General features: G+C 45.0%; 1 protein-coding gene across 1 annotated transcript in view; it reads left to right on the forward strand.

Moving 5' to 3' along the window:
- The window catches only part of LOC114667386 (transitional endoplasmic reticulum ATPase-like), a 41,004-nt gene that overhangs the window by 12,904 nt on the left and 8,190 nt on the right, over window positions 1–19,910 (forward strand). The window contains exons 5-15 of the mRNA XM_028822665.2: window positions 3,814–3,944; window positions 4,173–4,304; window positions 4,535–4,637; window positions 9,560–9,693; window positions 12,754–12,889; window positions 13,611–13,723; window positions 15,413–15,577; window positions 17,397–17,519; window positions 18,231–18,443; window positions 18,730–18,908; window positions 19,136–19,265. Coding sequence (XP_028678498.1) covers window positions 3,814–3,944; window positions 4,173–4,304; window positions 4,535–4,637; window positions 9,560–9,693; window positions 12,754–12,889; window positions 13,611–13,723; window positions 15,413–15,577; window positions 17,397–17,519; window positions 18,231–18,443; window positions 18,730–18,908; window positions 19,136–19,265 — 1,559 coding nt within the window. The remainder of the gene's footprint in view (window positions 1–3,813; window positions 3,945–4,172; window positions 4,305–4,534; window positions 4,638–9,559; window positions 9,694–12,753; window positions 12,890–13,610; window positions 13,724–15,412; window positions 15,578–17,396; window positions 17,520–18,230; window positions 18,444–18,729; window positions 18,909–19,135; window positions 19,266–19,910) is intronic.

Below are 19,910 nucleotides of genomic sequence, written 5' to 3' on the forward strand. Positions count from 1 at the left end.
ACAGCCGGGGCTCTGTGAGGAGGTCAGACCAGAGGCCGTTTGCCAGCTCTGCATGCACGTTAGTCAGAAAAGGCAGAATTGCCCTGTCCTCTGAACTTGAAATATCAGGGTGAAATGGAATCTCCAAGACACTGTTTCACTTTGATTTAGTTAGAGACGCTCATGGGCGACTCCACCTAGAGACATACATTCTGAAAATGAGAAATCGCTCAGACAGATGAAGTGAGGTCACCTAGATGACACTGAAAGCAGCAGACTCATTTATAGCTGAACATTGTTTTTTACACTAAATGCCGCCAGTCACCCATTTGTCTCCTCTCTATGCTTCCTTTATCCTGCTCATGATGACCACAGGGAGGCATAGCAATAGGAGCCATCTTTGAACAGAGCAGCAGGCCATCGTAGGCCTTACAGAATCACACGGGGCCACTTGACAGTTAGCAGTCCACCTGACCGCAAAGCCGAGGATTGTGGGAGAAACTGCAGGAGGCACACAGGATTAGGAAGAGGGAGCTTGTCAGTCTGACACTGAATGCACATTTTAAACGTATGAAAGAAGATCAGAATTGCTCTTTGGTTAGAGATGCCTTATCGTTTTATATTTAGTTCCCTTTATAGAATTTCTGTTTTCTCCTTCATAAACACAGTAGATTTAATTACAACAACAACAACAACATTTATTTCTGTCGCACATTTTCATCTAAATAACGGAGCTCAAAGTGCTTGACATGATGAAGAAAGAGAAAAAAGACAAAATAAATAAAAATTAGGATAAGGGAACACTAATTAACAAGTAAGGTCCGATGGCCAGGGAGGACAGAAAAACCAAAAAAAACTCCAGACGGCTGGAGAAAAAATAAAATCTGCAGGCGGCCCTAGGCCATGAGACCACCCAGTCCCCTCTAGGCCTTCTACCTCACATCAATGACCTCAATCAGTCCTCATGGTATTCAGGGTTCACATGGAAGGACTTGATGATGACAGTCATGTGGACTTCTGACCTTTAATCCATCAATGGAGGGACATCACGGTGCCCTGATAAGGTGGTGGTGGCCGCCCAGATCACAGAAAACCAGAAAGAGAACAGAAGAGAGAGTAGGAGTTAGTACAGATTCTGGAGCCACCATGAATAATAACGATAATTAATTGAATATACAGATCATCAGGACTAAACTAAGATGAAGCTGTGAGAAAGCCATGTTACAGTCATGAGTTCTCAGCCGTGTTTTAATGTGCTCCACCGTATCAGCCTGGTGAATTTCTATCAGTCAGCTATTCCTGATTTGAGGTGTGTAACAGCAGAAGGCCGCCCGCCCTCCTCACCACTTCTTTCAAGTTTAGCTCTTGGAATTCTAAGCAGACACTCATTTAAAGATCTGAGGTTACGATTTGGAGTGTAAGGTGTAATACATTCTGAAATATAAGATGGAGCAGACGATTTAAAGCTTTGTAAACTATAAGCCGGATTTTAAAGTCAATTCTGAATGGCACAGGTAACCAGTGTAATGACGCTCAGACTGGTGTGATGTGCTCGGATTTTCTTTTCCTAGCTAAGATTCTAGCAGCTCCATTCTGCACTCGTTATAATCGATTGATGTCTTTTTTGGGTGGTCCTGAGAGGAGTGCATTACAGTAATCTAGTCGACTAAAAACAAAAGCGTGGATTAATTTCTCAGCATCTTATATGTTATAAGGAGTCAAACTTTTGTTGTATTTCTTTAGTGGAAAAATGCTGTCCTAGTAATCTGATTAATATGTGATTTAAAATTCAGGTCACAGTCAATAGTTACCCCTAAATTCTTTACCTCCGTTTTGCCTTTTAATCCTAATGCATCAAATTTATTTCTAATAACTTCGTTTTATCTGTTATTGCTAATCACTAAAATTTCAGTTTTCTCTTTATTTAGTTTAAGAAAACTACTACTCATCCATTCAGAAACACAAGTAAAACATTGTGTCAGTGAATCAAGAGAGTCGGGGTCATCAGGCGCTATTGATAAATACTGTTGTGTGTCTTCAGCATAGCTGTGGTCGCTCATGTAATGCCCTGAGATAATCTGACCTAACGGAAGCATGTAAATCAAAAAGAGCAGCGGACCCAGGATAGAGCCTTGTGGACCACCATATAGAATATCAGGGGTCTTTGAAGTATAATTACCACAACTTACAAAGAATTTTCTACCTGGGTAGCTGTGCTACCCATCTAAGATGGGTTGAAATCAAAGTAATCGACATAGACGTCAGTGTTGACGCTGGCATTGCACCATCTGTGCCATTTGCTGTGGGATTTATAGAAGTAGTGTTAGTGTTTGCGATGCGCCATCTGTTAGAATGACAGGAATGCAGCAACTGGATGGACACCGACAGACACAATTTTAATAAGGTAGATTTACTTGACCTTAGCTAAACTTGGTGCAGTTGTCCATTTATGATCGTTCTGTAACATCTCACAGGTCAGCCTGCATAACAAATTGAAAGGTGCTGGTACCCTGCCGTAGATCAGGGAATCGCTCCACTATTTTAAAGGTAAATGTCTACACCTTTCATAGGTACAGCAATAAGGCGTATATCATTTGTGGCAGAGTGTTTCAGAGAGGCACAAATTCATAGCACTGAAGGACTTTAAGGTTCACACACTTGTGCTTCACCTCTTAGCCTGTTGTCACATTTTCGCTGAAAGCCAAATGAAAGGCAATGACTTGAAACTGATGCAGATGTTTGCAGAACCACTAGATGGCACACTTTGGTGTAACTGCAGTCCAGTTAATGAAATAGTGGAGTGTGAGCAGCGAGATGTCTGAGCCCCCTCAGAGGGGCGGGTGGGTCCACACAGAAGTGAAGACGACTTGTGAGTGTGAGAATGGGATTCGTACTTTGGGATTTACATGGGTGGTGTCCCTCATGTTAACAAGTCAGCCGTGGTCTTACTATATATATACTATACTATATACGATGTGCCCTCTGCAGGGTGTTGGGTTTATTGATTCTGCAGTTTTATATCAATCGCTTTGTTGCAACCCCAGCTGGCGTTTCTCTGTATCTGAGTCACATGGGCTAATGTGCTCATCTTTGTACAAGGAATCCAGGACTTGTCGAGTGTGGGAACAAGAAAGCATCAAGAGGATCTCATATCCAGATTAGCTAGAGGTCTTAAGAAAGCTGGACAGTCGTGGAGACCAAGCCAGTGGTTGTTCACTTTCCTCAGTGGGATGTGAATCCAAGCTCTAGTTGGCTTTCTCGAAATAAAAATCCTTTAAGACGAGATCGGGCGCGTTCACACTGGCGTGGCCGTAAGCATCTTGTAATCCTGTAGGTGCCAACATTTCTCATGGGGCAGAGGGAGATATCGAAGTGTATTTTTACAACTGCTTTGATCATTTGTAGGCACCAAGAGTCACAAGACATGGGCACACTCGCTGGCTGCTTCTTTTTTGCCCATATTATACAAACAATATGCTGGCATACCGTAGATGTGTGAATGTACGTGTAAACACATATAAGCAAGTGAAGTGTAATATACTGTACGTTTAGCTTATGTCAAGATAAAGAGACGGCATGCAGTGGATTGCCGTCAGTTGATTTCTTTCTTCCTAACAGGTGAGCAGTATCACAATAACGGATTCTTGTTGTTCTGTGACAGGATGTGCGTTTGAAGGGCAGGTCATGTAACACCTGTGTGTGTGTGTGTGTGTGTGTGTGTGTGTGTGTGTGTGTGTGCGTGCGTGTGTGTGTGTGTGTGGTTTTTTACCTGATTTCCCTTATCCCACCATTTCCCACATTCCTCATGTCTTGCTGTACTTTTTCTCTCCCTAGGTGATATTTTCCTGGTTCGAGGTGGCATGCGTGCCGTCGAGTTCAAGGTTGTCGAGACCGATCCCACCCCTCATTGCATTGTTGCCCCAGATACCATCATCCACTGCGAAGGGGAGCCAATCAAGCGTGAGGTACTCTGGGTGGCGCCTGCCGCTAGTCAGATGCCGCCCATTTCTGTTCCACATAACGCACTTTCGGTCCATTTTTTTGGGAGTAAACGGGAGGCTCCGGTGTCCTTATTTCATAGTTGAGAATGTTGATTGAAGTCTTGAGACTGAGCAGGTTAGACTGTAGTATGTCTGTAGTGTGCTTATATAAATGATGTGCGATCTTTTATATCCCTTTAAATAACTCAACAGGACGAGGAGGAAAGCCTCAATGATATCGGCTATGATGATATTGGTGGCTGTAGAAAGCAATTAGCTCAAATTAAGGAGATGGTGGAGCTTCCCCTTCGGCACCCTGCTTTATTCAAAGCCATTGGTGTTAAGGTACTTTTTATTTATTTTTTTATCCTATCTAATGGATGTGTGATGTTTGGTTCTGTAACTTTTTTAAGAAAATTTGATAGTGTCACAGATTCCAGTCTATATATTATATATACATTTTGTTTTTGTCCTGTGATGATGTCTGTGATAACCCCAATAACCTTCAATAGATAAACAGGCCTTATGTGATATCCTGCAACATCAGTTTCCTTGTTTTCTTCACTTTTGTCCAGCCTCCTCGAGGCATTCTACTTTATGGCCCACCTGGAACAGGTAAAACCCTTGTTGCACGAGCCGTGGCCAATGAGACTGGAGCTTTCTTCTTTCTCATCAACGGTAAGAAACACATTGCCGTCAGAGCATGTGCTGCCAAAGTCGAGCCACACACCTTTGGAGGACTAAATGGGGACACGTCACTTGTACACCAGGGGACGGTTTCCTTAAAGCGTCCTGCTGACGTACAGAAGACACACACACACAAGTTAACTGGCTGAAGTTATCAGCAGAGCATATCAGACATTGTAGCTTTTTTTAATTTACTGTGTTCATTTAGGTTTATTTGACATTGTGCGGATTTAAATATAGCAAACGTCTTCAGATATTTGAATAATTCATAAAGTAAAGCTATAGGAATTGTTCAGTGAATTACCCTTGTTAGTGGATCTCAACTTCAGACATGATCAGCGTTATCAATTATAGGGCACTGTCTGCGGGGATGAGGGGGATCAGCATCATAACCTTTATCACACCTTGTCAGATGGGCGGCACGGTGGCGCAGTGGTAGTGTTGCTGCCTTGCAGTAAGAAGACCTGGGTTTGCATCCTGAGTGGAGTCTGCATGTTCTGCCCATGTCTGCGTGTCCAAAGACTTGCAGGTTAGGGTGCATCGGCGATCCTAAATTGTCCCTAGTGTGTGCTTGGTGTGTGGGTGTGTGTGTGCGCCCTGCGGTGGGCTGGCGCCCTGCCCGGGATTTGTTCCGCTTGGCTGGGACCCCCGTGACAGGTTGAACAATGACTGACTGACTGACACCTTGTCAGGTGGCAAAAAGTTCTGGTGGTGCCCGATCTTAAAGTCAGGTGAAGTGGGATGAGTGATGCTAAAAAGCAAGTGAGGAGTGTGAAGACGTTAGGTGGGGCATCAGAAGAGACAGCTGGACGAGTGAGAAGTGACGCTGTCACATCCAGTGTCACCGGACTGGTTCTGGAGACCCCTGTTACATGGAGTTTGAACAGACGGGCGGTTGCACTTTTACATTTGTTAGTTATTAAAGCTGTTGCTGGCTGATAAACACACAGGTGGAGATGACATGGCATTTGAAACATTCACTCATGTGGAGGAGCCATGTCTGGAGTTTGTGAGGAGACATCTGAAAGGAGCACATTAAATAAATGTTGTAAAGTCATTCTTCAGTGTTATGTATTAACTATATAGATCTGTTGGAGAATGGCACGTGAGCTCTCTGTTCGACTTCACTACACACAGACATTGCTAAGCTCATAAATACAAAGGTAAGAATACAACAGCTAGAGAGTAGTACAGCGTGCAGTGGGATGTGGGACGGTGCAGCATTAGAAATCCTCCCAGGTGGCGCAGTGGTAGTGCTGCTGCTTTGCAGTAAGGAGACTGTGGAAGATTGTGGGTTCGCTTCCCGGTTCCTCCCTGTGTGGATAGCGCTTTGAGTACTGAGAAAAGCGCTATATAAATGTAATGAATTATTATTATTAATTAATTATTAGAAACACTAGAAACCTAAGGCACACAAAGAGCACCTGATTCTGGCCACGCCATGTTTTAGGTGAGGCTAAAGGAAATCATTAGTTTTATAATACTGTATATACTGTATGAGTATAGATATGTATAAGATTAGTTTTATACAGTACTTCACATTTGTGTAAATATTTGATTCTATCTTTTCATGGGACAACACTGAAGATATGACCCTTTGACACAATGTCAAGTAGTCCGTGTACAGCTTGTATCACAGTGGGAGTAACTCGACACACAGCCATTAATGTCTAAACCGCTGGCAACAAAAGTGAGTACACCCCTAAGCGAAAAATGTCCTAATTATGCCCAAGGTGTCAATATTTTTTATGGCCACCATCAACTCTCTTGGGCATGGAGTTCACACAAGCGTCACAGGTTGCCACTGGAATCCTCTTCCACTCCTCCATGACGCCATCATGGAGCTGCTAGATGTTACAGAGACCTGGCGCTCCTCCACCTTCCCCACAGACGCTCAATAGGGTTTAGGTCTGGAGACATGCTTGGCCAGTCCAGCACCTTTACCCTCAGTTTCTTTAGCAAGGCAGTGGTGGTCTTGGAGGTGTGTTTGGGGTCGTTATCATTTTCCGTTTCCGAAGGGAGGGGATCATGCTCGGCTTCAGTATGTCACAGTACATGTTGGCATTCATGGTGCCCTCAATGAACTGTAGCTCCCACTTACGCAGCCCCAAACCATGACACTCCCACCACCATGCTTGACTGTAGGCAAGACACACTTGTCTTTGTACTCCTCACATGGTTGCCACCACACACGCTTGACACCATCTGAACCAAATAAGTTGATCTCGGTCTCATCAGACCACAGGACATGGTTCCAGTAATCCATGTCCTTAGTCTGCTTGTCTTCAGCAAGCTGTTCCCAGGCTTTCTTGTGCATCATTTTTAGAAGAGGCTTCCTTCTGGGACGACAGCCATGCAGACCAGTTTGATGCAGTGTGCGGTGGGAGTGTGGTCTGAGCACTGCCAGGCTGACCCCCCACCCCTTCAACCTCTGCAGCAATGCTGGCAGCACTCGTATGTCTATTTTCAAAAGACAACCTCTGGATATGACACTGAGCACGGGCACTCAACTTCTGTGGTCGACATGACGAGGCCTGTTCTGAGTGGAATCTGTCCTGTTAAACCACCGTATGGTCTTGGCCACTGTGCTGCAGCTCAGTTTCAGGGTGTTGGCAATCTTCTTATAGCCTACGCCATCTTTATGTAGAGCAACAATTCTTTTTTTCAGATCCTCAGAGAGCTCTTTGCCATGAGGTGCCATGTTGAACTTCCAGTGACCAGTATGAGAGAGTGTGAGAGCGAGAACACCAAATGTAACACACCTGAGACCTGTAACACTAACGGGTCACATGACACTGGGGACGGAAAAGGGCTAATTGGGCACAATTTGGGCATGTTTCACTTAGGGGTGTACTCACTTTTGTTAATTAATGGCTGTGTGTTGAGTTATTTTGAGGGGACAGCAAATGTACAATGTGATACAATCTGGACACGGACTACTTGACATTGGAGCAAAGGGTCATATCTTCAGTGAAAAGACAGAATCAAATATTTACAAAAATGTGGGGGGTGTACTCACTTTAGTGAGATATTGTACAGTATATGTATATTGTAATGAAAAGAGCACAGATATAAAGATTTGGGCCATGACAGTGTGAACCCCATTTGACAGCAGACTGGTTGTCAGGTGATGTCTTATCCAGACACGAGTCCAAAGTGACTTCTGGTGTGGTCAGGTCTCAAGTATCCCCGGGAGTCGTGACGTCCGCTGGGAATGGACGTGACATCTGAGTTCCTCCAGCCTGCTGTCTTCAGATCTGAGAGCAAAAGAGAGAAAGACAGCGCCAACCTGTGGCTGGAGGTGGACTTACAGTCACTGTCAGGGCCTGGAAGATGCCCCCTGTGCACACACATGTCTGATGGTATATAAAAATACAGAAGAATACTGCATAGAGAACAAAAAATCATTTCCTTCAGAAGTGAAAGTCATTTTAAAACATGCAAAAAAGTTTTTCTGTCAGCCTTTAACAAAAATACAGTAAATCATTAGAATTCAGAAGACAAAAATGCACATCTTTTTAATTGTATTACAAAATGAAATCACACCCGATGGAATATGGTTGACTACAGAGAAAAGGAAGCTAATTAAAGAAGGAAGTAGGGAAGACGCTTTTGAAATTGGTAGGACCAGAGGGTCTCTCCAGAATGAGCACATGTCTGGGCCGTCGTTTTTAAAGAGTTTGGTGGTTGGGCCCACTGGAAAGGTCGTCACATACAACAGCGTGATGGCTTGACTGGTACAAAGTGAAGATGTTCACAACTGATTGTTTGGACGTAGATTAATGTCACCCACAATCTCTCTTTTCACCTCGGTGTCAATAGAACAGAGTTAGTGCAGAAGATGTCAGTTTCCTGGGCACCACAGTTTGTAGCGCGCAGCACAGGCGGCAAACACTTCCATGTTGGGTAGGAAAGCTCACGAGAGGCTCCTGGGTAAAGAATGTGTCTTAAGTTTAGCCTCATAACCGTTGTAAGATCCAGAAACGTCACGCCTTGACCTTGGAGTCTTGTGCACTGATTTGATGAAGGAGGTGGTTAAGTCCTGCGGTGGGCTGGCGCCCTGCCCGGGGTTTGTTCCTGCCTTGCGCCCTGTGCTGGCTTTGATTGGCTCCAGCAGACCCCAGTGACCCTGTAGTTAGGATATGGTGGGTTGGATACTGGATGGATGGATGGAGGTGGTTAAGTTATTAGGGTTTGGAGCTGACGTGGAGTGACGATTGCTGCCATACCTATGCTGTGTTTTTGCTTTAATACTTTATCTATAAGTGCTTGGGCAGACCACAATCTGTACAACTGATGGTGCTGAGACAACTAAACAAACATTCCTGGCCTCCTTTAGTATAACCGAGTATGTCACTCATTCTCTGTTGCTTGTTGGTGACTTGGCTGTATTTGACGCCTCACTAGAGACTTTGCCTGCCATAGCAGTTGACTGTAAGGGCCATGCGGCCTCATTTCTGCATGAAACAGCAAAACCAAGAACTATCTGAAATATCAAGTTTGGTACCATTAAGAAGAATGAGTCCATCAAAGCAGCAAAGGCGTACGAGACGGGGTGAACAGTCGTAGCAAACTGTTTTGATTTGAACCCAACATTTCAGCCAGTCACCTGACCGACCACACATGTCCCTTGTGTAAAGTCGTTTAGTGTGCTGCATGGCCACATAAACAGGTTTTGTTTTTTTAAAATATGTTATCTGATATTGCCCTTCATGTTTATTCAAGTCCTAATTGTTATCTTTTCTAATTATCATATTGTATTGATGGTACTGTAGCCTGAATTATTGATCTTGAATCCACTGGGGAAGAAGTTACACTTATGTTCAATAGGCTGTTATACCATCATACCGTGCTTGTTGACATATTTGGAAATTCAGACGATTTGATGTTTAACGTCCCTTTGACCTTTGTAGGGCCAGAGATAATGAGCAAATTGGCGGGCGAGTCTGAAAGTAACCTGAGGAAGGCTTTCGAAGAAGCAGAGAAAAATGCTCCGGCCATCATCTTCATTGATGAGCTTGATGCTATCGCCCCGAAACGAGAAAAGGTGGGATTCCTGCTGTGGACTTGATGCCCAGTTTCCCATTAACTCTTTACACAGCCTGGGTCAGTGGCATATGGAGAATTCTGTTTTTAGAATCATCACGTTGTGTGTTTCATACAAATGCTACAACCTACAGAGTTTTAGGGAAATAACAGAAGGCAACAGTTTGCAGTAAATACAAATAGTAGAAATAGAAAATTTGTGAATTTCCCATTGGGATTAATAAAGTATCCTCCGGGCGCTCCGGTTTCCTCCCACAGTCCAAAGACATGCAGGTTAGGTAGATTGGCGATTCTAAATTGGCCCTAGTGTGTGTGCTTGGTGTGTGGGTGTGTTTGTGTGTGTCCTGTGGTGGGTTGGCACCCTGCCCGGGATTGGTTCCTGCCTTGTGCCCTGTGTTGGCTGGGATTGGCTCCAGCAGACCCCCGTGACCCTGTGTTTGGATTCAGCGGGTTGGGAAATGGATGGATGGATGGATTAATAAAGTATCTATCTATCTATCTATCTATCTATCTATCTATCTATCTATCTATCTATCTATCTATCTATCTATCTATCTATCTATCTATCTATCTATCTATCTAGAACTCAAAACTTAAAAGATAATGTCCACCAAAGAAGAAAAACGCATTTAAAATCTTCACAGATGGTGCAGGACAAAACAAGCACGACCAGTGAATGAGTTCTACCAAAAATAAGAAGAAGTGCTTTCTGCACGAATGTAGAAATCAGCATGCGGCAAACGTAAAGAAGACAGCAGCGGGCACAGGGTGCCACAAGTATGAATATGACAAACACGCCAATCACAGAGGTGTTAAAAACCACCATTTTTGTTTTCTTAAAATTGACCTAAAAGAGTAAATCAGACTGGCTGAGCGCTCGTCGTTGCAGAGTAATCCAAGTTACTGTTTTTAGCCGAAGCCCACGGTACAACGGAGTGCTGTTTAAAATGGCAGACACATGGTTAACCAGAATATTATGGACATATAGAAGAAAATGTGACGTGGCCAACGCGTGACCTTACAGTACAGAGTGTGAATGTATGAGAGGCCTTACCACATTTCAGCGCTTTCGAAGGCACTTGTGTTGTGGTAGTTTAATAAACACGTAAAACGTAATCCACGGAGTTAGAGTTTAGCTGCTGGGACAACTGACATCCAACTCAAAATTCACAAAGCCTTTCTTTTAAAGTCCTCCACGTATATTGAGTCCTCGAGTCCATCACATTCATAATGGAGTCTAACGCAGGCACGCTGTCCACACTCTCCGAACTCCTAGTCCACTCATCCTTACCACAGACACCTTCCCCGTGTGCTCAAAAACGGGATATCAGAACTTTCTTATTAAGTTGAAAAGCCAAGTTGATGTTTTTATGAAGTGAATAATGTGAGACGTGCAGTAAGGAGAAGAGTTGGTCCGAATCGAAGTGAGGCAGCGGATGAGTGACCTCACAAGCCTCCCTTTGGTATATTTGGGAGAGGGAATTGACAATGACCCAAGGGAGAGGTAAACTCCAAAGCAGATGATATATTCATCACTTTCTTATTGGAAAACGATGCATACTCTGCATTTTGATGAAGACGTTTGGCCGAGCCATTTAGCAAGTGCGACTCACTGTAGCAGGTGATCAATAATTGTGTTGTGCTCTTATTTACGCTGCCCGGATGATTTAGAAAATGAAAAGTGTCGCAGTTCCCCCTGTTTTGTGCTGACACGGACGGCTCTTATGCATTTCGTAACGGACAGTTGGAGTTGTTTTTCACCGTCGATGGCCGTTCTCCTGACAGGCCCATTTTAAAATTCAGACTGACTCGGTTTCTCTTTTTAATTCATGCTGCGGGTGGTTAGCGTTTTGTCTTTTCCTCACCTGTGGTGTAAGTTGTTCAGACCGTTCTGCTGTGACACAGAAGGTGTGTGCATCTCTCTTGACGTAAGCTTTAGAAATTTCACAACCTTAAAGGGCCCACCGATCCCATCATTTGGTTAGCCAGTAGTGCAGGCGCCCCAGATTGCTGGTCCTTCGTGTAGCGCTCATTCCCAGGGTATGTGTAGAGTCTGAGAGCCCAAGTACTGATCAAGCATTGGGATAAAACTCTGTGACGATGTTCTCCGTGGTTTTGTGGTGTATGAACCAACATTAAATTACAGGGCCGAATGATTAACTCCCTTGCGTTGACGCTTGAGGGCCGAGGTTAAACAAGTTTACAAGTGTCACCGTGTCTAATGCCGTGAAAGATGGGAGACGTCAGTGAGAAGTGTCTAAAACCGTTTAATCACCCATAATGTGTGACGGCAGTGAATACCAAACCCAAGTGCGCGGTGTCCAGTTACTGTCAGGACTGATGTTAATCAAAGGAGATTCCAGAAGCCCAAACTTTCTGCAGGTAAACAAATTCCCAGAAGTGACGTCCCCATGATGCCTGCACCAGAAGAGCCGTCTGACTCGAGTATCCTGGACAGCAGCGCCGGACTCGCTGATCATCTTCAACACCGAGCCCCAGCTTTCCGTCATAACCAGTTGCTTCTTTGGCTTGTCAGGGGCATTCTGGCCACCTGTTATACACTGTAATATTCTGTGGCAAGTGACACTGTAGCCTTCCAGAAATGTGTGTGTGATGTCAGCACCCGGCCCTGTTTTTCCTGTGGGGGATTATGGGACACCAGTTACAGTCTGTGCCAGACTCCAGCAGTACTAACTTTGGGAGTAAGGCCCATGTGTAGCTCAGTTTGAGACCACTGAACTGCTCCTCCTATCTGCACTTGCGGTCATTGGTTAGGTTTGTGCCCCCCTAGTCTGCAGTATGTGCCAGCTTCAGTGTACCCTGCTCTGCTCCTGAGTGCCATATTTTTTGTCATAGTGTAATTTTAGGGTTTTGTAAGCTTAGTTGATGCATATAATAGTAAAGAGAAGACCTGTGCTCACCTGTGCCCATGTGTATGCCATCTGCACGTTTATGATGTTGTGGCATCAGTTGGCCTCTGTGGCGCCAGTATTGTATTCTCAGAATCAGTGCTTTCTCTCTGGCTGCCTCACTGAGCTGACTCTTCTTTTCACAACTTCAGACACACGGCGAAGTGGAGAGGAGGATTGTGTCACAGCTCTTGACTTTGATGGATGGCCTCAAACAACGATCTCACGTCATTGTCATGGCAGCCACCAACCGACCTAACAGTGTGGACCCTGCCCTGCGCAGATTCGGTAAGGTGTGATGCAGTGCATCTGTGAATGCTGTCGTTTACTCCTTTAACCTGGAGACTGGCACATTCCAGGCATTGTTACATTTTATTTAACGTTCAGACTAGGTAGGCGCATGGAATTAGCTTAACAGGCCAGACTGGTATTGTGCTTGGTGGGTTTCTGTTTCCGTTAATATGTTGTAATACTTTCTGGGGATCCAGCAGCTGTGTGTTTGAACAAGGAGACCACTCACCGTATCACGTCTGTGCAGTCAGCCCATAACGCTAGCACTGCACCACAGGTGGGCACTGTGGGCGACATGGAAGCAGGCCATCGTTGTTATTCTCATATGGTTAAGAAGTGTTGTACCGTCACCTTCATTCTCTAGTGGGTGAAGTACAAACAAACATCTAAACTTCAAGATGTTCTGCTGATCTTGTATTTTATTCTTTCAAGAATCACATTTGGTACACATTTGAACTCGTAACCAAAGTTTCCAAAAAACTAAACCTGAAAAATCAACCTGATGGATAAATGAATTCCAATGAAAGACAGAGTAGCAGGTGAAGTGAGGCCAAGTTCTGCATGAAGGTTACAGTCCATCTGTGGTGCTCAGCGCTGGCGTGGGGCAGACTGCAGATCAGACTATCACTGTGTGTGTTATGCTGTCAACAACTTCCACTGCTGCCCTCTTCCCATCTTTTGTGCCCGCCTGCCAGCCTCATAACCTGATGTGTTGCAGGTCGCTTCGATCGAGAAATCGATATTGGCATCCCAGACTCAACAGGTCGCCTGGAGATCCTGCAGATTCACACAAAGAACATGAAGTTGGCCGATGACGTAGATCTCGAGAGGGTGAGATATGATCATTACACACAAGTTAGAACATCTGCCTCTTTAAGAGTTTCAGACGTGTACAGCGTATAAAAATGAATATGTCCAGATTAGAGGACAGGAGCACATTATAATGGCTGATACCAATCTTGTTTTCAGAAGTATTTGATTAAATTGAGAACCAAAGTGAAGTACTAGGGTATTGTACCACGGTAGTAGCCATTGTGAATGTAGTGAGCAGTCGAGCAAAATGCCCCCTTTATTGATTAACTAAAAAGATTGCAATATGCCCCTTCTTCAGGCAAGATGTAATCAATTATTATCAGTTCTGAATGATTACATCTCGCCTGAAGAAGGGGCATATTATAATCTTTTTAATTAATCAATAAAGGGGGGCATTTTGCTCGACTTCTCATTAGAACCAAAGTGAAGAAATCCAATTAATGCACTCACTAGAATTTCTTTAAAAATGTTTGCTGGACCGAGTGTTAAACATTCCATCCCTGCACCCTTTTTCTGAAGCCACCTTTCCATTACAGTGCCTACAAAGCACAGGGGGTCTAAATCCTCAGTGCTTGACGGTCCTTCCCCCTGCCCCACATATCCTGCCAAAACAATTGCTAAAATCAAAGAATGAAAAGTTTACGACTGTTGCCGTCCTGCATCAGTGTGCACTGCGTGATTCTTTACAAACGCACCGCATTATGAATAGAAAGACACCTTCATGCCTACTACACGTGACATGTGACCCTTCAGACCCTTCCCCGCATCACATGTAGATTGGTGCTGTGTGGCAAACACTGGGCACCAGCTTCATGAAGTTTGTTAACGTGAATCGTCTGCAGCTCATCCTGTTTATCTTGCAGACACAGAGAAGAGAGTGCGACGCTATTGCAGTGCCTAAGACGTGTGGTATAAGCAGCTTTGACTGTGGTGGTGCCAGGGTGGGCACTGTGGTCTGTTGAGTTTACTTAGAGACACACATAACATCCAGAGTGTGTCTGTTCTTTTAATGTGATTGGACAAAACAAAACGACTGGGCTTAAAAACATCATTTACAACAGCGGTGTGTAGAAGGCCATACCTGTATGAACACCATGCCAGCTTCCACTCCTGTCCCCAAGGCTGCAGTGGGCATGTGATGGAAAAAATGTGTCATAGATGGTAGAGTCTGAATCTGATATGAACCTCATGAATCGATGTGGTAAGCGCTGCCGGTGGTACTGTAAAGCTTACTTATGATTCTTAATGCCAAATGGTCCCATTTTTGAACATTCCTAGACCATTTTTCAATATAAATAATGAACCATGCTGCCTCTGATGTGGGCACCTCAAGTGCAACAGTGGCTCCTGTCTACTCCAGTGGCCTGTGCAGACCCCAGATATCCGGCCAAATGACCACCTTTAGGCTTCATGGCTATAAGGACCAGCACAGAGCTATGCAGTCAGCGTTGACCAGACCCCCTAGGGAATGACCCCAGCACCTTGTTTGCCGTAGACAGTCTGGGCGAAGGGGCTTCTTATCTCGCACTTAACAAAGTAGGCACTGCTGGAGTACAAGGGGGAGTAAGAGGGCCAGGTGGCTGATGTTCTACTTTAGGGGTCGGCGTGCTTCTTCAAAGATATTTTGGGATACAATACGAGGCTGGAAGAAGGGTGCAGGACTGAGCCGACATCCTGGAAGTGAATCTGTTTGTTCTCTCACCACAGATTGCCACCGAGACCCACGGTCACGTCGGAGCAGATCTGGCTGCACTGTGCTCCGAGGCCGCACTGCAAGCAATCCGCAAGAAGATGATGCTGATCGACCTAGAGGATGAGACCATCGACGCAGATGTCCTCAATTCCCTGGCCGTCACCATGGACGACTTCCGTGTGAGTAAGAATTTCTTCTGTGACACCGAGATAGAAATGTGTCCACGAGACACCTGGGCTCTCATCTGCTGAGATGGAGGAAGTGTTAGGAATCCATTGGGAAATCTCGAGAACAAGGCTACCATGGTCTCCAAGAAGCTGGCACTGGCTGTGATTCTGTTTTCAGTTACAGGCTGGTACCTTATGGGCACATCTATTAGTAGAAGTGACCGACCCTGGCACAGGTGGTCCGCCATGTCTCCAGGTTTCAATATAATCAGAGGGTGGCTACTGCAGTCAATTGAGCTCATTTGGATGGCGGTGCAATTAAACAGGAGACGTGTTCAGAAAAGCCAATTCACGGAGCCGCATTCTGTCTCCGTTAAGAGCTCTCTTTCCACATTTACGAGGCAGCAAATTCTGATGAATAAACACACAAGTGCAGCGAAGCTAGGAATATTGTGATTCATCTCAGAGGCTGCCTTATTACAGATGCTCTGCCTGTTAAAATCCATTTAGGAATAAATAAAAGCAGCATATTAACTAGCGAGTTTGAACACGAATGCAGGACTACGCGTCCATGCTAAATGTCACCTTGTAAATTACATTTAATTCCGCTAGAGTTATCAGTCACTTGGCTTTTATTTTCTCTAGCACCTTTCACAAAATGCACATTGAACACGAGGGATCAGAAAGAGTAGAAGACCGACAGCCATAGAAGGAGTTGAGTTGAAAAGAAATGTTACACCTTAATTATAAATTAAGAACGCTGAGAGACACCAAGTCGAGCTGAAAATCACTTCTGTTATCGTATCAAAGGCGATGTGAGCAGACCTGGGGTGACGAGGGCGACTTGCTGTAGAGCAGCAGCTGATTAGTGACTAACTCTCGATGTCACAGGAGGTGCCCAACATGGTGGCTCTGAAGCTTCTCCTCTTCCTGAAAGCCCCTTTAAATATACTGGAATTGGTCTGCCACCCCATGCCCAGTCTGCCAGTCCCAGCACAGGAGTATCTGCAACAGTAACGATGCAAAAATGGCTGCTTGAGTCGTGTCGTCTGACTGACGCTAGACTGGCACAGAAGAAGAAGAACTGATTGGTTGATGTTAATCAGTTGTCAGTGTGGCCTTTGACAATGCCAATCATTGATTTGAAAAAATTAGTAAGACGCCCGCCCACCCAAGGTTGCCAAATTAATGTAGCGTGTGTGAGGATTTTAACTTCTGCCCACCCCTGGTTCTCTGTCGCACCTTCACCCAGAATATGTAGATAATCTATGAAGAGCGAGATTCATAAAGTGCCAACATCTCCATGAAATAACTCTCACTTCTCTGTTGTAATTCAAGCGTGGTAGTAAACTAAAGTAACCCAAACACGCTTGCTGCAGTAAACCAAATAAAACAATTTATTTATAGCATTAGGGTCGTAGAGATGGATGTGTGCAGGTACAGCGTGTAGAAAGAGGAGATGTTTTATTACCTTTGGTTTCTTGGGTGCACGTGCGCCATCATTCTCTTGGTTGGCAGTTGGTACAGACTTTGTCTCCTGGTTCACTGGGGTGTCACCTGGTCTGTGTTTGATCGTCTTATCTACTAAGGTGCGTTCCAAAGAGGGCCTGTTAGGAGAAACTGAAACAGGAATTGTGCTTATGGCAGTCTGTCCTACAGCACGCACACGTCACTGCAATTGGAAGCGTTTCCCATGACTTCTCAGTTAAGAGTCTGCTACTCGATGAAGGAAGTATGTATTCCCCATCTTGTAAACAGGCCAGCTCACATCTGTTCTTTGTTAAATGTTTGGTAACGTCAGCTGCTTGATGTGCACCTCTTCTCTTGTCAGTGGGCACTGGGTCAGAGTAACCCCTCTGCCCTCAGAGAGACCCTTGTGGAGGTTCCTCAAGTAAACTGGGATGACATTGGTGGCCTGGAGGAGGTGAAGAGAGAGCTGCAGGAGCTCGTGCAGGTGAGTGCGTTGCCAGTATTTGTAAGCTTAGCTTTGATGCCCTCCCTTCCTCCCTCCCTCCCATCCATCCATTTTCCAACCCTAATTACAGGGTCATGGGGGTCTGCTGGAGCCAATCCCAGCCAGCACAGGGCGCAAGGCAGGAACAAACCCTAGGTAGGGCGCACACACACACCAAGCACACACATGGGACAATTTAGAATTGCCAATGCACCTAACTAGCATGTCTTTGGACTGTGGGAGGAAACCCACGTAGACACGGGGAGAACATGCAAACTCCACGCAGGGAGGACCCAGGAAGCAAACCCAGATGGGTCTCCTAACTGTGAGGCAGCGGCGCTACCCACTGCGCAACCGTGCCACCCCTAAAGCCCTCCCATGATATCCTTATATGCAATAAAAATGGATTTCTAGTTCTTGACCCATACTACAGTGCCAGAAGACAAAGCACAGGCCCAGTCCCCTACCCCAGTTACCAGTTTGAAAGGGAATGACCCCAGAAAACACAATTCCCTTTACAAAATGACTCCTCTGGATTTCACCCTAAATGCAGAGGTCCCCTCTAGAGCGCGGCCCAAATGAAAATTGCCATTTCAGAGCATGTTGGGCTTGTCCTACTGGTGAAGCCGCCCTAACAAGATCTGCTAGGAGGCCCGACGTCTGTTACTTTCCTTGTCTCGGTCTCACTCTGTCTTCGTCCCTTTGCTACAGTACCCAGTTGAATATCCTGACAAGTTTCTGAAGTTTGGGATGACTCCTTCCCGGGGAGTACTCTTCTATGGTCCTCCTGGGTGTGGAAAAACTCTCCTAGCAAAGGCCATTGCCAACGAGTGCCAAGCAAACTTTGTTTCCATCAAAGGTCCAGAACTGCTGACAATGTGGTTTGGAGAGTCAGAAGCCAATGTTCGAGACGTCTTTGATAAGGTGAGCAGTAAGAACAGAGCAGAACACAAGACGATAAGACAATCAGATCAATATATTTATTGTGAAGGTGCTACACACTTGACGCTTTTACTGTGTACTTGAGCACTTGGTCAGTTTGAGGCCTGTCACTTTGGACGACTGTATAGATGCATGTTGTGAGTCCGATGTTCCGACCCATGTGATGCACTTGATTACACGTAACATTAAATTTGACAGAAAAGGTCAGTGGGACTGAACATCAAGAAATGAAATGACAAGAAAGTCTCCGTTTGTTTGCTGCCCTTAGGCGAGACAAGCAGCACCCTGCATCCTCTTCTTTGATGAGCTGGACTCCATTGCAAAAGCCCGAGGTGGCAGTGCTGGCGACGGAGGAGGAGCAGCTGACCGTGTCATTAACCAGATCCTCACCGAGATGGATGGCATGACGAACAAAAAGAACGTCTTCATCATTGGAGCCACAAACCGGTCAGCAGAGTTTGGGGGCCAAGGCACATAGAATGTTAGGGCTGCTGTCATGGAGAAGAAATACGAGAGAGAATGAATGAAGCGGAGTGTTGGAGAATGTGCCAGTACTGAAAACAAGTCTCGTTATAGCGGAGGGGTTTTGAAGTTTATGAAGCATTCAAGTGTACTGAGCGGAATGAACCCCTCAGGTTGTTCATTAATACTTGTTGTCACTTCTCACTCTTCAGGCCTGACATCATTGATCCAGCAATCCTGAGACCGGGACGACTTGACCAGCTCATCTACATCCCACTGCCAGATGAAAAGTCAAGGGTGGCCGTTTTGAAGGCCAACTTAAGAAAATCACCAATTGCTCGGGTATCTGGCGTCTCTTATCTTTCTCCAATGTGTAAAGTGTCATTCATTAAGGAGGTTATCTTTCAAAAGTCCATATTCGACGGCCTGTTTAATAAAGTTTCCTTTGTTGATCCACCATATTTATACATGAAGTCAGCTGACATCGTCGTACAGAGCAGCTTACAAATCTTTACAGTGCAACACCAACACTCGCTACGCTGCAGTAGCACACATCACTCAAACAGGGGTGTCGAACTCCAGTGGCTGCAGGCTTTCATTCTAACCATCTTCTTACTTAGTGACCCGTTTTTGATGTTAATTAACTTCTTTAGCCTTAGTTTTATTTAGCTTTACTCGGGCCCCTTAGTTGTTTTTTCCTTAATTAGCAGCCAGACAGTAATGAGACGTAAAACAAGCAGGACATGACCAGCTCACCTGTTCCCATCAAATAAAATCTGAAAATAAAGATGAAGGTCTCAGTAAGGTTGATCCCTCAGGTTACCAAAACATGTTGACGGAGTTCTTAGAAAAAAACAGAATAGCAACAGTTTTGGAAATGTCTGCTGTGGCAGAATGAGAGCAGCAACAATGGAATGGAATTGAAGAAGGGGTTTAATTAACAGCAAGAATCAGCTTCTCATTAAGAGACTGGTTGGAGTTTGAAGC

The sequence above is a fragment of the Erpetoichthys calabaricus genome, chromosome 17 (genome assembly GCF_900747795.2).
Source record: "Erpetoichthys calabaricus chromosome 17, fErpCal1.3, whole genome shotgun sequence".
Lineage (NCBI taxonomy): Eukaryota > Metazoa > Chordata > Cladistia > Polypteriformes > Polypteridae > Erpetoichthys > Erpetoichthys calabaricus.